This window comes from Protobothrops mucrosquamatus, unplaced genomic scaffold, assembly GCF_001527695.2.
Source record: "Protobothrops mucrosquamatus isolate PMUCROS unplaced genomic scaffold, P.Mucros_1.0 scaffold327, whole genome shotgun sequence".
Lineage (NCBI taxonomy): Eukaryota > Metazoa > Chordata > Lepidosauria > Squamata > Viperidae > Protobothrops > Protobothrops mucrosquamatus.
Window position 1 is genome coordinate 615,058 of NW_015386666.1, and position 14,621 is coordinate 629,678.

The 14,621-nt window shown below is 38.0% G+C and overlaps 1 protein-coding gene across 1 annotated transcript; it reads right to left on the reverse strand.

Annotated features, from left to right (window-relative positions):
• Window positions 1-1,055: 1,055 nt before the first annotated feature.
• N4BP2L1 (NEDD4 binding protein 2 like 1) lies at window positions 1,056-13,383 on the reverse strand. The gene is made up of 5 exons (XM_015815233.1): window positions 13,231-13,383; window positions 8,636-8,763; window positions 5,906-5,994; window positions 3,737-3,813; window positions 1,056-1,382 (listed from the first exon to the last, which is right to left on the reverse strand). Exons 1-5 carry the CDS (start codon window positions 13,374-13,376, stop codon window positions 1,208-1,210), a joined length of 615 nt encoding a protein of 204 aa, XP_015670719.1. The 5' UTR covers window positions 13,377-13,383; the 3' UTR covers window positions 1,056-1,207.
• Between the last annotated feature and the right edge of the window lie 1,238 nt (window positions 13,384-14,621).

Genomic DNA, 14,621 nt, shown 5'->3' on the forward strand with positions numbered 1-14,621 from the left:
TTATGCTATAAAGTGAAAAAGTTTAAAAAATGAGAAAAAACTTATTCTTTCAATCAATATTAATAGCAGCAATAATAATTTCAATATTTTGGTTTTAGCCACTATCTAGTTTTTAACATTTATGCTGGTTTCTGACTCACATCTAAGTATTTATTACTTAATAGGAAAGTTGAGATGCATCTTTTTGTTTCACAAAGACCAAAGTCTACAAAATTACCATTTCTGTAGAATAAAAATAAACAACTGAGGTTGTGCTTTTGCTCTGTGCTGTTTTTATGTTAGCAAATTACTACCAGATATATAAAATCCATCAGAACCAGGAATTCAAAATTAGAGATCTAATAAAGCACCTCCTCTCTTTGAACAATAAAGTGCACTGAATAGGATTTTTAAAGGGAAAATCCAAAAGCAGAAAAGTAAAAAGAAGCTACATACCATGGATACACATTTTAAAAACAGAATCTGGAACACAGAATCTGTAGGACTCAAGAAACAAGGTCTTATGACATATACTACTTAACAACTATTACAATTTATCTGTACTACTTCTGGGGATTTCACAAATCGGTACTGGATTTGGGAGCAGCTTCACAGTTTCCTTATCCTGCAGTTCAAAAGCTTCACCCGCACCCATTCATAAAATGTTTGGTTTTGGTTCTCTTCAAGGCTCAGCCTTCTGGTACACTGAACATAGTCAGACTTGGACACTGGTAAAGCACAAATAGAAAAGGTTTCTGCCATTTGATTGGAGTCCTATTTTTGGCCTTAGTGAGAAATACAACACATTCATGGCTGCTGCTACCACAGGATTGCTCTTGTTAATGTATGAGGACTTGGAAAATGATATATCATATATCATAGTTAGCATTTTAATGCCGACAGTCAACATGGTATTTGGCTGAAATGTGTAGACCTAAATAGGTGCCACCCTCTAATTTTTTGTGTGAATATAAAGCCTAGTTTTAAAATGATTGCAGAAAAGAATAAACTAAAAATGTGAAAAAACAACAGATTATGATTCATGTTTAAATTATTTCTTCTATAATTTTCTTTAAAATCTGCAAGAATTCTGGAACATCAAGCTTAAATGGGTTAAGACCTACTTTAGTTCAGTAGAAAAATAGAAAATTGCTAAGAATCTAAAACAATAAAATCTATAAAATCCCAATAAAATCTCCCACTGTCCTCTTATTAAAATCCTTCAGTTTCATGACCTATTCATTCTGTTGTTGGAAAAAGCTGAATTCAGACGAGAATAACGTCCAGAATTGCAGTATCTGGCTGGTTCTTCAGAATGAAGCACTGTATGGAAGGTAACATCATGCTCATATTCGTCTTTCATCCATTGTATTTTCTCAAATGGAACACCATGATGATTACGTCTATAAAATAAAAATATGTCAAGGAAAAACATGAGAATATTAATTGCCCCGATCCATGCATTACAATTTTCCTTGTACGTGGTTTTGAAAAAAATAGAACCTGATACATAGAATCAGAAGGCAAATTTCCTGTGTGTACAGTCATAGAAATTAGTCCATTAAATGTGTATATGGACATGGTTGAGTTTATATGATTATATGCTGATTAAGAGATCAATAGAATCACTCCCTCTAATATTGAATTCAACTATATCCAACACCTATGTGGTCAAAGTGACCATTGAGAAGCAAGAGAACAGGGTGCTTTTTAGCAGAGGACTCCCCAGAATCACAGAAGAAAGAAAAAGGCTCCAAATTAAAAACTCAATTGTATTTTTAATAAGAATGGGATACTGACTAGAGCGAAAGAAAAGAACTAATTGTTACAGCAAGCCCTTAGGTAATTTAATATGTTCAGTACAAGCAGAACCAAAATTGATCTACTAAAGAAAGGAAGAGAGTTATCTGACTATCTGTATGAACTTTAACATTTTTGTTATTTTAAGAAAAAAAACATGAACACATCAAGTGATAATTGGCTATAGCAGGGGTAGGCACCCCAAAACACTCAAAGAGCCACTTGGACCCGTTTCCCACCAAAAACAAAACACTGGGAGCCGCAAAACCCTTTTGATATCTAAAATAAAGATAACACTGCATATATCATTTTTACCTTTATTATAGGTATATAGGTATATCTTCATTTTAGATATCAAAAGGGTCTCTCTGTCTCTCCCTCCCTCTTTCTGCCCTTGCTCTGCCAGTCCTCTTCCCCCACTCAGTGTGTGTGAGAGAGAGAAAGAGAGGCACTTGCGCTTCCCCCCTTTCCCTCTTTTTCCCTCTTTCTCTTTTTCTTTCCTCTCCCTCTTTTTTCTCTTCCCCCCTTTCCTCTCCCTTTCTTTCCTCTCCCTCCCTCTTTCCTCTTCCCCTTTTCCTCTTTCCTCTCCCTTTCTTCCCTTTCTCCTTCCCTCTCCCTTTCCTCTTTGTCTCTTTCCTCTTCCCCTTTCCTCCCTTTCTTTTCTCTCCCTCTCTTTCCTCTCCCTCCTCTCTCTTTCTCTCTTCTCTCTCCCTCTTTCTCTTTGCTCTCTCTCTTTCTCTCCCTCTCTCTTTCTCCCCCCTCCCTCTCTCCGATCTTCTGTTCACCTGACAAGCTGGATTCAAGCTGTTCTGCAACAGGCTGGCTCTCTCCTCCCCTTTTTGCTTCCTGCAGAGACGCAGCAAAGGGAGGAGCCCCGCCCAATAAGCTTTTCAGCTTGTCGAACAGGGTAAGGCCACTCTCTTTTTTACACAGAGAGAGAGAGAGAGAGAGAGAGAGAGAAGGGAAGTGCAAGTGCCTCTCTCTGTCTCTGTCTGCAAATGGCAGAGGAGGCTGGGAGCCGCAGTAGAAGGCTCAAAGAACCACATGCAGCTCCGGAGCCGCAGGTTGCCGACCTGTGGGCTATAGGAAAGAACCCCCAAATTAAAAACATCTTAGAGAAAAATAGACCCATTCTCAATCATTTTATGGGATAAAAGATAATAGGTTTAAATTATACAACGGCAATTCCAGATGAATCTTGGGCAAAAATTCGCGGTAGTAAAATTGGTTCAGCAATGGAACCAATTGCCAAGGGAACTGATGTGATTAGCTTCAGTAGATAGAAATCCTCAGATTGTAATGTTTTAATTTAGATTCCTGCCCTGAGCAGTGGGTTGCACTCGGTGGCCTAAATAGTCCCTTCCAAATCTATGAATATAAAGCTCCGGATATGCTTTGTGTGAGATAATATTTCACACAGAAGAAAAAAAAATCATGCTTTCTCAATTGAAGCTTTTGCTCCTAACTTTCTCACTGTTAGGAGACTAACAGATTAACATTAACATTAATAATAATTACCAATTCAAAAATAACATTTAGTTTTTCCCAGCTTTCTTACTATTCAAATCTCATTATATGTTTTATTAATTATTGCTGCAGGTTTATTTTTAAATACAAATGTCTGCTATTTGTAGATTGTTATATTTACAAGATATTTTCAAACATTGAAAATTATGTTTAAAATGGGATATATACTGCATTTCTGACACATGAGATATAATAGTGACGTAGCAATCAGAGTTTCAAGGTCACAATTTTTGCAATATATCCAAGAAACTACACTACTATGGTACATAAGCAGGATGAATATTTAGATGTCTCCAGCTAGACTAGTAGAAGCCAACTTTCCTATATGCTGTTTCTCAGGACCAGCCTCCCAGCTCTTGCCTAAATCAGTATTCAAATCAATGATTACAATGGTCTGCCTGGTTTTTCTAAATTTGGTTGTAAAATATACCGAGCTAATTCCCGAACATGGAACTTCCAACGTGTATCTGGCTCCCGAAATATAACTTCGTATCTGTTTTCCAGTGCCTGATTAAAGAAAAACAAATTGTTATCATGCTACAGTTTTAGAAAATACTATTATGTTTTAATCTATTAGGCAGTATTTTTCATATTTTTCTCTACCATGAGGAAGAAAAAAATACCAAAGGTTTGACTTGCACAACACATTTAACCCAATTACTGAATAAACCCAATACACTGAATAATAAACTGCATACAACACACTAAACCCCCAAAAACTAAATAAAAGTTAAAAACAGCATGTTATATGAAAGTAGCTCATACAGCTGCACCAGACCTGGTTAAGTAGGTTGTACTTGCTTCTCAAGCATGTTAATCTGCACTATCCAAAATTTAACTATCAAAAAAGAGTGATGGTATCCTCCCCACCTTTTATGAACACCTAAAAAGACTTTATTTGGCATGAATCTAAAGCATAGAGAAAGGCTCCTAATTCTTTTTCTTGGAATGATTCATTCAAGTTGAATTCCTTCACCCAGCATTTCCTGAAAAGACAATCCATGAAATAATCATTTTGAGAGTACTAAGTTCTACATGAAATGGGCATTCTCACAAAAGTTGTTAGTCGTAAGAGGCATTGCCTCATGCGTTATAGCTGTTCCAAGCATAGAAACTAGGTCTTGGTGACTTATAAATCAGGATTTATTTCCAGGCTAGTAAAATCAGCAGATTTACTAATCTAGTCATATACCTACTGCTATTGGCTTTGACTGGATGGACTGACGTTAGGAGTGCCAGATCAAATCTGCTGTTACTTAAGCACATTGTTCAGGATTGCAGACCCATGACAAACTCTGCTGTAGGGCAAGGCATACTACAGCTGATTAACTTCCAATGTTGCTGGGAGCTTAGGCTGTAAATACAGAGATCACTATGAATGTCATAGTGGGAATTTTGACGTATGTTTGAATGTATTTAAATGGATATGGATATTCTGTGTGGGTTTTTTTGAGTGAGATTGAACTGAGTCGAGCTTCAGGATATAATTATGTGCAGACTTTATTAAGTTTTTGTTATTTTCCCATGTCAACTCTTCATGCAAGAGTTAAGGAGCAGCATTTTTTGCAACAACATAATAGAGACAGCGCAGACAAGAGGTCCTGCAAAAAGCAACCTGAATGGAAGACTGACTTTAAAAAAATCCTTTTTGCTTTAATTTGCTTAACAGTGGAGTGGTAATCTATCAAAAACAACTAAAACGAATAATTCTTTCCATGACTTCTTAAGAGACTCAATTTTAATGTTTTGAAAAGAACAATAAAATAATCTGTCCAATTCTTTTGTAGGTTGGATTTTTCTTTTTGTGAATTATTGTAGAGTAGCATCCCATCTAACCTTGTATTCCTGGGATGAAAAACAAGGGAAGTTCCCACTGTTTTCAATGACTAGAATGCTTGAAACATTTTATTAAGATATTATTAAAACACAACAAATTGTTTTGTTGGAAACGTAAGCAAAATATGTTTTGTAATCCACACACGTCTATTATTCTATTTCTCAGAATTATTTATTCAAGCACAACTATATTATTCATACTTTTTCTATTTTTTTCCAGTAAATTTCAGTATGATTTTTCATGATTTTGCTAACTACTCACCATTAATTATATAAGACTTTTCATCATCAATGCATTATAAATAACATAGCAAAATAGCAATCCAACATTGCTATGAGTTATCTCAAGGACTTAAAAATATTGCTTCTCAAGAAAAGAAGCAAAGCTGGTTAGACATGCAGTTATCTGTAAATTGCTCTCAAAACAGACAATTGTGAGCTAGGAATATTGAAACAATTACCTGTTGATACTGTTGGTGCTGTCAGAACTATATTAAAAAAATGAGTGGAAATTGGAATTAGCAGATTGATTGACTTTTTTGAGAATCACATTCATAAGTGATTTTTATTACTAAGAGGGGCAGAGATTCTATTTAATTGATGTGCTAGGCAGCATCTAATTTTTAATAGTCACCAATATCACTAAGCAGTTAAAAAGAAGTACTTCTTTACACAGAATAATTAAGAATTCATCACCACAGTTAGAGGCTTCTTTTGAGCCCACACTTATTAAGAATTACAAAGAGGTCACAATATTCCATACCATTATCACATATGGCTTCATTTCCCAAGCGTGGATGTTGGTATTATCAATTATAACTGGAGATTTCCCATTCTTCATAGCTTTATGTGCTGTAACATAATAAGATACAGGTTTTTAGTTATCAAGATAATTATATTAAATCCTTCAGATAACAAAAGAACTTGAGATTTCCAGGGCCTGTACCACAGTTGCAAATCACTAAGCTAGGACAACCTGTTTGGGGGGCTTGACTGCAACAGAAGTATTGGCTATTTACATTACAAATAAGTATGAGATATAATTTGCAAAGGACTTTCAAGAAGCATATTTCATATTTTTTGACATTATATCTTCAGATTAAAACAGAAAAGAAAGAACACATTAAAACTGGATATAATAATATTACTGTAGTACAGAAAAGCTAAATTGAGCTTTCTTAATAGAAGAAACAGAAGAAAAGTCAACTGTCATAATGAATAATAATAAATAAATCTCACCAGTTACTCTACTGAGAGCTGTAGGGACAAGAACTATATTTGCAACTCAAGAATTCCCAACCTCTTAAAGTTGCCCTATGATATTAGACAAAAGTGGAAGGCCAATCTAATAAGCCAGCTTCCAGGCACTTAGCAACAGACCTGATTTTTAACCCACATAGCAAAGCAGGATCACCAGGGTCCATTATAATAGTGCTGCCACTGAGCAGTGATGATATTTCCAAATTATGAAGCCTCTTCAGAGAAATATAATTGGCACTGTTTTTTCCTGTTCTAATCTGTATTAAAATACTTCTATTTGTCCATTTGGTCTCATGGTTAAGGCACCAGGTTAGAAACCCAGGAGACTCTGAGTTCATGTCCTGCCTTACTGATGAAAACTTGTTGAGTAACCTTGGGCCACTCTCTCTGAACCCAATTCGCCTCACAAGGTTGTTGTAGGGAAAACAGGAGGAAGACGTGGCATTAGATATGTTCACCACCTTGAGTTGTTTATAAAAATAACAAAAGCTAACATCGGATGTTCTTGCTTTGACAACATATATGGAGATGCAGCCATTTTCCTTCTTATGTTTTACTCTTAGAATTAGAGTTAGAATTAGATGATACTGGGGGGGAGGAGGAGGAATGTGCATGGGAGTTTAGTTAGACATAACAATATTGCAACTAGGGTGAGAACCAAGGTTTTTGAAATAAGAGATGATAAGAAATGGCGGGTTGATTGGAGAATGTGATTTATGACTGTTAATTAGAGAAGGGAATTGTGCTTTGATACTATGTGCTCAGGGGAGGGGAATTCAGATTTTGGCTTTGCCTATGTATGTGCTGATACTATGCTACTCGAATAAAGATTCTTTAAGGTAAACAATGCCTCGAAGTTCTTCAAGGAGTTTCATCTGTCAGAACCATGACAGGGATATAAATTAAATAAATTTAAACAAATAACATTTTGAAACTTAAAATGTGGGTGACTTTGATCACCACTAATATTAGACTTTTTACTATGATTAATAACTTTTATTTTTCTACCTATTGTAATTTTGTTATGATACATTAGTTTTCATGCTACATATATTCACTTGGAAACTCTTATGGATGGAAGACCAGTTAAACTGTTACTTAAAAAAAAATTAAATGTGCTTGGTTGTAATGCTTCCATATCCTATTCAAGACATGTGCAATAAAAATATGCATTCCCATGTACAAAAATGATAAAAATGTACTCTTTATACATTTTTCTTCATACAAGAAGTGATTAAATTTAAACTATATATTTATATAACTATTTATATATAAACTAATGAAGAATACTAGCATTATGTTCATATTTTTTTATCCTCACATTGCTCCTATTATCACTTTTCAGCTTGATGTAATTAATCCAGAACCTTTTTCATCATCTGCAATTTCTAATTCATCTGAACTAGAAAACCTTGCTCATTACATTTAAAATCAGCAAATACATTAATTGCTGATATAAGAAATCAGTTAATTCCTGTTCTGGCAAGCTTCATGTTTAGGGTATAACATGGAGATAGCCAGTATTTTTGTAGTTGGGGTAGGCATGTATTAGACAAATTTTGATCAGGTAAGAGGGTTTATGATACCAAAATAATATGTTACATCTTTTTGCATCTTTTTTCACTTCAACATGTGGAATCTAGATTTCACTGCAATCTAAATCAATGGTTCTGCAAAAATACATCTAAGAAGCTCCTTAACTCCATACAGATCAGAGTTGCTTTCCCAGGATGTAGCTGGAGATGTTTGTATTGTTAACTGTAAAGTACCTGGATTAACTGCATTATATTGAAAAGAAAATAGTGCAAAGATATACTGGCAGTCAAAGTAAAAATGGAATGAACTAAGAAAAATTAAGGTCAAAGCAAATCTTTAGACTCAGGTAACCCTTCAAACCCTAGTATATTTTTTGCATCTGTTCTAGGCTCATGTTTCCAGATGGCCATTTCTGTCCTACAATTTATCAAAATGTTTGGGATGGGGGAGGGGTCCAAGTTATTTTTCATTTACTTCTACCCATTTTTCAATATCCTCCTAGAAGCCAGTTGGAACTTATCATAGACTTGGCAGAGGAAATCCATTTCCAAGAGCCATGCATATCAATTTTCATTTTAGAATTAGAATTATTCTGTTCTTAATTCTATTATGTGATGCTTTGTTCTAATCAACTTTTAGAAAGCCACTTTGATAAAGTAGATAAAGAGGAATGTTAAGGAGAATCAGTCATACATGCCTCTTTCCTGATTCCACTTATGTGCATCTCTCAAACAATCAGGATTAAATTCATAGGTGCCATCTTCTGTGATGAAGTACTCGTCAGTACTAAAAATGACTGCATTAGGAAATTCACGTTTCAGTTGCCTGACAAGCAAACAAGAAAGAACAAAGTGCTGATTGGTTATCACCACTGAATCCAACAACGTGATGCCACAAGAGAAAAACTTCTACCACTTAAATGCCATTTGGTGTAAGTGTCAAATGCAATACTTTCATTTTTGCAATTACTTGAGTAAACAAATGCATTTTTATAATTAACTACAGCTATATTATAGCAGGGCAGAGGTGTACAATCTGAAGCTTCTCTCCCAAAGTCTTCATGTTGCCATCAGAGGTCATCCAATTTGCTGCCTGATTATTACTGTGAAAAAGTGTGGAAATCATTCAAGGGGTTGCATTTTGGACAAAGTTGAAGATGGAGCTTTTCAGCCCTGATGCCATGAATTATTTGGGTGTTTTAATCATCTTATGTGTCTGTATTGTTATGATGTGTGCTCGTTTTTGTGAGGCACCGAGAGTCCTTGGGATTGTGGTGGGATAGTCAGTGAATTTGATGCATAACTAAATTTCTGAATCAGTGTATTTGTTCTGTGCAAAGTAACAATAAAAATAACTTGGTTGATTATGTTCTAAAACAGAGGTCCCCAACCTTTTGGGCACCAGGGACCGGTTCCATGGAGACAAGTTTTTCCGCGGACCGGAGGGTGCGTGGTTTTGTGTGCTGCCTGCATTCCACGGATGGGGCTTTGCTTATTTGTGCAGATCAGTTGCTGGTATGCCGCAGCCCGGTACTAGTCCACGGTCCGGGGGTTAGGGATCCCTGAAACACAGCACTTTAAAGGTAGTCCTTATAACTGATTTTTGTTCATAAAAAAGTCAGCAACCTATCTCTAAGAAGCAACAGTTCCAAATTAAACAAAGGAAGTCACTTCATTCACATATAAAGCAACATAAAGAACATAAACTCAGTACATTGGATATATATATACCACATAAGGGTATAACGTTGCCATGATTCCTGGCATATCCAGAAACAGTGGAAAGCAAAATACAGTACATTTGCAAACTAAGCTGACAAAACCAGATATTCCCTCATTTCAGCACAAATATCCATTCAAAACAACTATATTTCGTATGTAATTCCTTTCTGGGAGTCCAAAAAGTTGTGCAATGTGATCTTTAAAAGTCTACCCAGAAGCTGAATTGAAATCAAACACTTCTGAGAAGCATCAAGTTGGAAAACTGAAATCTCACAATTCCTAAGTCACAATACTAGATTAAATAATCAGCATGGGGAGATGAAAATAATAGCCCAACATATACAATATTAGGAATACCAACACATAGCGATTGAGTTCACACATTATGCTAAGTTAAAGTGTTATCTATTCTGGGCATATATTTGTGAACTCAGATAACTGTGGTTTAGTTAATAAATGATTCTTAAACAATGGTTTAGTACACCCAGGTCAGGATGTTGATTCTATTGGCTTTCTGAGGCAAGTTTCACCCTGTATTTGAAAGATACAATGCCAGTTGAAATTTTCTCCTATTCACAAGGTCTTACAAGACTGATATTGTCTTCATCTATGACACAGCAGATAAAGCACTACTGACCTTGGCTGATATAAAAAAAAGCTAGGTTAGTCCATGGATAGGCGATAACTATTTCCATCTTTAAAGGGAAATAGTTAAGGACAATTCTCTCCTCCCCAAAAAGTTCAATAATCTGATTGAATCCAGATTAAATTTGAACTTAAATTCAGTTAAAATAATATTGATTAGTCCACTAAATTCAGCTAAATTTCATTAGATAAAACTCCATAATGTCTTGCTTGACGAGAACACATCACGATAACATTTATTTAACAGAGTTAGAAAGGACCTTGAAGATCTTCTAGGCCAACCCTTTGATCAAGCAGGAGACCCTATACCAGGGGTAGGCAACCTCGGCTCTTTTATGACTCATGGACTTCAACTCCCAGAATTCCTGAGTCAGCTATGTTGAAGTCCATGAGTCATAAAAGAGCCGAGGTTGCCTACCCCTGCCCTATACTATTCCAGATAAATGGCTGTCCAATCCTGTCTTTAAAATCTCCAGTGATGGAGCACCCACAACTTCTGGGGGCAAGCTGTTTCACTGATTCATTGTTCTCACTGTCAGGAAATTTCTCTTTAGTTATAGGTTGGTTCCCTCCCTGATTCATTTCTATCCATTACTTCTTCTCCTGCAACACTTCACATAATCTTTATACCATCCCACTGTTGACACAGTCTAGAGCTGTGTTGGCTTTTTTGGCAGCTGCAGCACATTGCTGGTTCTTAAGTGGCTGTCCACTAGAACTCTGAGATTACTCAACAGTTACTGCCTATTCTATATACCTGTGCATTTGGTTTTTGTTGGCTAAGTATAAAATTTCCTTTCTTAAACAGTAGTACATATTTTATAAAGATAGCATAGCTTTCTTTTCATGATGCATTAAAGTTCAACTTTTCTTCAATGCTCTTTTCCACTAGGGATTTGAGATAGAGGATCCCAATACTTACATTCAATTATTCACACGCTCTATCTTTTCAGAAATACCCTTCCAAAATGCATTCCATTTTGGCACAGAATAAAAAATGAAAATTAAATTTAGGACCTGCTCTGTCTTTATAATTGCTAAACAGAACTGAAATCCAGGTCTTCTTTTACATTCAAATCCTGAAGATTAGTACAACCGAATTGTAGCAATGAAATATATGGTCAAAGGGAACATAGCAGCTCTTTCAATTTGTCAAATTTAGGGGAGTTACTTTTATGCTATGCATTTCCAGGCATTTTCTTCTCCCACTCTTTTTATCTCCCTTTTATTTATTTCAATTCATCACATATATGGATTGCTTTATACTGTTAGTTGTTGACTTGGGTTGATTTGTGAATATTTGCATAATATTGAAAGATCAGTTTGGCATGTGCTTTTTGGTTTTGTTTATAGCATTATTTTGTTATCAAAATTATAGATTTTGTTCAGTCAGTAAAGCAAAATAATTTTTGAGGACTATTTTTTTTAAATAAAGCCAGTATTAAGGTAAATTACAAATTACAATTCTCCAAATGCACTCTTATCACACTCCTATTGCTCATCTTAAATCTGCTGCTTGTTATACTTCTTCAAATTAGTAAATAAGAATTAAAATTGTCAATTATGGAACTTTTACACAGCTGAAACCATTAGATCATTAGTAGTAAATTATGCACACAACTTGTACAAAATTCTTTTGATATCTAATTTTTATCCCTGGCATATGCAGTCTGGACTTCATTTTCCAGAACTAAAAATAAACATTGTCTGAAATTGTCAGGGATTATTAGCGCATGACAAAATGTACACTTCCTTGTATACAAGCAGTGACCTTTTGATATGCATTCAGTATGAAATATTTATTGAAGTTATAAAGTAGCTGCTATGTACAGAAAGAGTGGCTCTGACCGGGTTCAGCTGCCAATCTAAAAATTTAAGTTCTATGGAAAAAATATATTAACTGATGTCACTGGGCTCAATGCTAAAGTATTGTATATAATGGAAATAATAAATATTCCATTTTCACAGTGCATTCTCACAATCTAATCACTTCTCCAAATCACAGCAGGCAAAACAAGCATAATTTCTATCAAAGATACAGGCGGGTGGCAATTGCCCCTTCCAATAGTTGCATAGTCTGGAGAAAAATCACCCACCACCTCAGGGCAACTCAAACATAGCAGTGCAACTTTGCCAAATAAGTTCCAGAGTTTGAAGAGTGGGTGGCACCCAAATTTCAGCTAAAAAGATGTTGTCATTGACCCACCTAGCTTCGGCTGCTTCCTTACATTTACTAACTCCTCACCCCGTCACGTTGAGGCTTTCTGTTGGTGCTTATCACTGCAGGCGTTAAGATGGACTTAAGAATACAAGGACGGGTCCGGGAGGTCAAAGTACCCTTCGCGCCCACCCACCCCTCTCCGCATTATTCTCTGCTTTCCCCGATTGGCTCCGACTTCTCTCTGGGCCACCATTAATGGCCCTTCCCCACCCCTGTTCCTTTAAGACAGTGTTTCTCAACCTTGACAATTTTAAGGCATGTGGACTTCAACTCCCAGAATTCCACAGCCAGCAATGCTGGCTGTGGAATTCTGGGAGTTGAAGTCCACATGCCTTAAAATTGTCAAGGTTGAGAAACACTGCTTTAAGATAACTCTCCACTAGATTTAAGATTGGGGGAGGGGGGGAAACCCCAAAAGCGGAACAACGGCTTCTTCCTTCTCGCACCCCGCCCAGCGACTAACCGCTTGCCTCGCTATCAACTCGGGCCAGGCGGCTTCGGCTGAGACGGCGCTTCCTGCAAAGCCGCCGCGGTCTTCGCCGCCAGATCTCAGATCGCTCCCGGCGACCCTCGAAGTCGCCTTCCGCGTCCGCCCGGCGGCCCCTCCACCGAGCCGCGCTGGCTTCCTCCCGAGGATCTCCCCCCCTCCCCCCGGCGCGACCTATCAAAGGAAGCGGGAATGGCTGCAAGCCGAGACACGCTTACCTGGCCAGAGTACTTTTGCCCGACCCGGGCAGGCCGCGGAGCAAATAGAGGCTTTTGCTGAAACGGCGAGCGGGGGGCCTGCCTCGGGCACGGCGGGGCTGCTGGAGGCTGAGGCCCCCGAAGGCGCGGACCAGGCTATCTTCCATAGCGGCAGGACGGCGACCGCGGGAGCAACAGCCTGCCCCTTTCTGCCGCCCGCGGCGGCGGCGGCAGCGGTCCCATCTGGTGGTGTTTACACGGCCCTTCGTCCGCGTGACTGAGATAGGCAGCGCCGCCCCGCCCTCGTTTCCCCGGAGCAGAGTTGGGGCCGCGCCAAAGGAGCCGGCCGAAAGCGAAAGTAGTGCTTTGGACGCCTCTCCTCCGAGGACGGTGCTTTGGAGGAAGGCCGGAGCGCGGCACCTTTGCCGGAGAACTAGAGTCAGCCCCGCTAACTAACGTGTGAACCCCAAGCTCAGGAAGGCCCTGCCTAAACCAGTGTTTCTCAACCTTGACAATTTTAAGGCATGTGGACTTCAACTCCCAGAATTCCACAGCCAGCATTGAAGTCCACATGCCTTAAAATTGTCAAGGTTGAGAAACACTGGCCTAAACTGAGCTCAATCTGACAGGAAAGGTCCAATCCGATGGAGGCTCCTGCGAAGTCAGCTCGGTCACTGGGATCACGCAGTTGGGTGGGCTTGGCGCCCCCCGCCCCCAAACTATTAATCCAGCAACCAGGCAGCGGTTGGCTTGCGACAGGTTGGGCAAAACGGGTGGATGGGATTGCAGCCAACGATAGTAGGACGTTAGAGCCGCCGACTCTGGCTGCAGAAATCAGGGCAACAATTACGTGGCAAAGAGTGTGGTCTTTCTGGGGAGTGAAGGCCCACTCCGGAGCCTGGGTGAACTGTTAAGGAGCCACCGAAGAGCGTAGCCATATTTGCAAGCGCTGAACAATATCCCTAAATTGCGTACAGTATCCATTTGTCACATTCTCTGCCATCAGACAGCTGCCAATATCATTCGCTAACTAGTTTTGAATGTGTTATCGGCAATTATTACAAAAAGTCACCCGGGTTGTCTCTGTATACTGTACATTTCTGCTTGCAGAACTAATCTGTATGTAGTTTGTGTCATTTAATCCTAGAGTTTATTTTTTTCCCATGCCGATCAATTAGTCTTTTACCTCCAAAAATCTTACACATCGTATGTAAATACAATATTTTAAAACATCCACTGGTTATTTTGCAGTTGATGAGCTTAGTTACTTATCTCTATCAAGTATTTGGAATTGGATCATTTTGAGTGAGTGGGTGGAAAAACAAACAAAAGGTTTCCTATTACTCAGGACTAGTGAACTTATTTAAAACTTTTTGTTATAGTAATCAAATATAGTTGGTGCTGTAACAAAA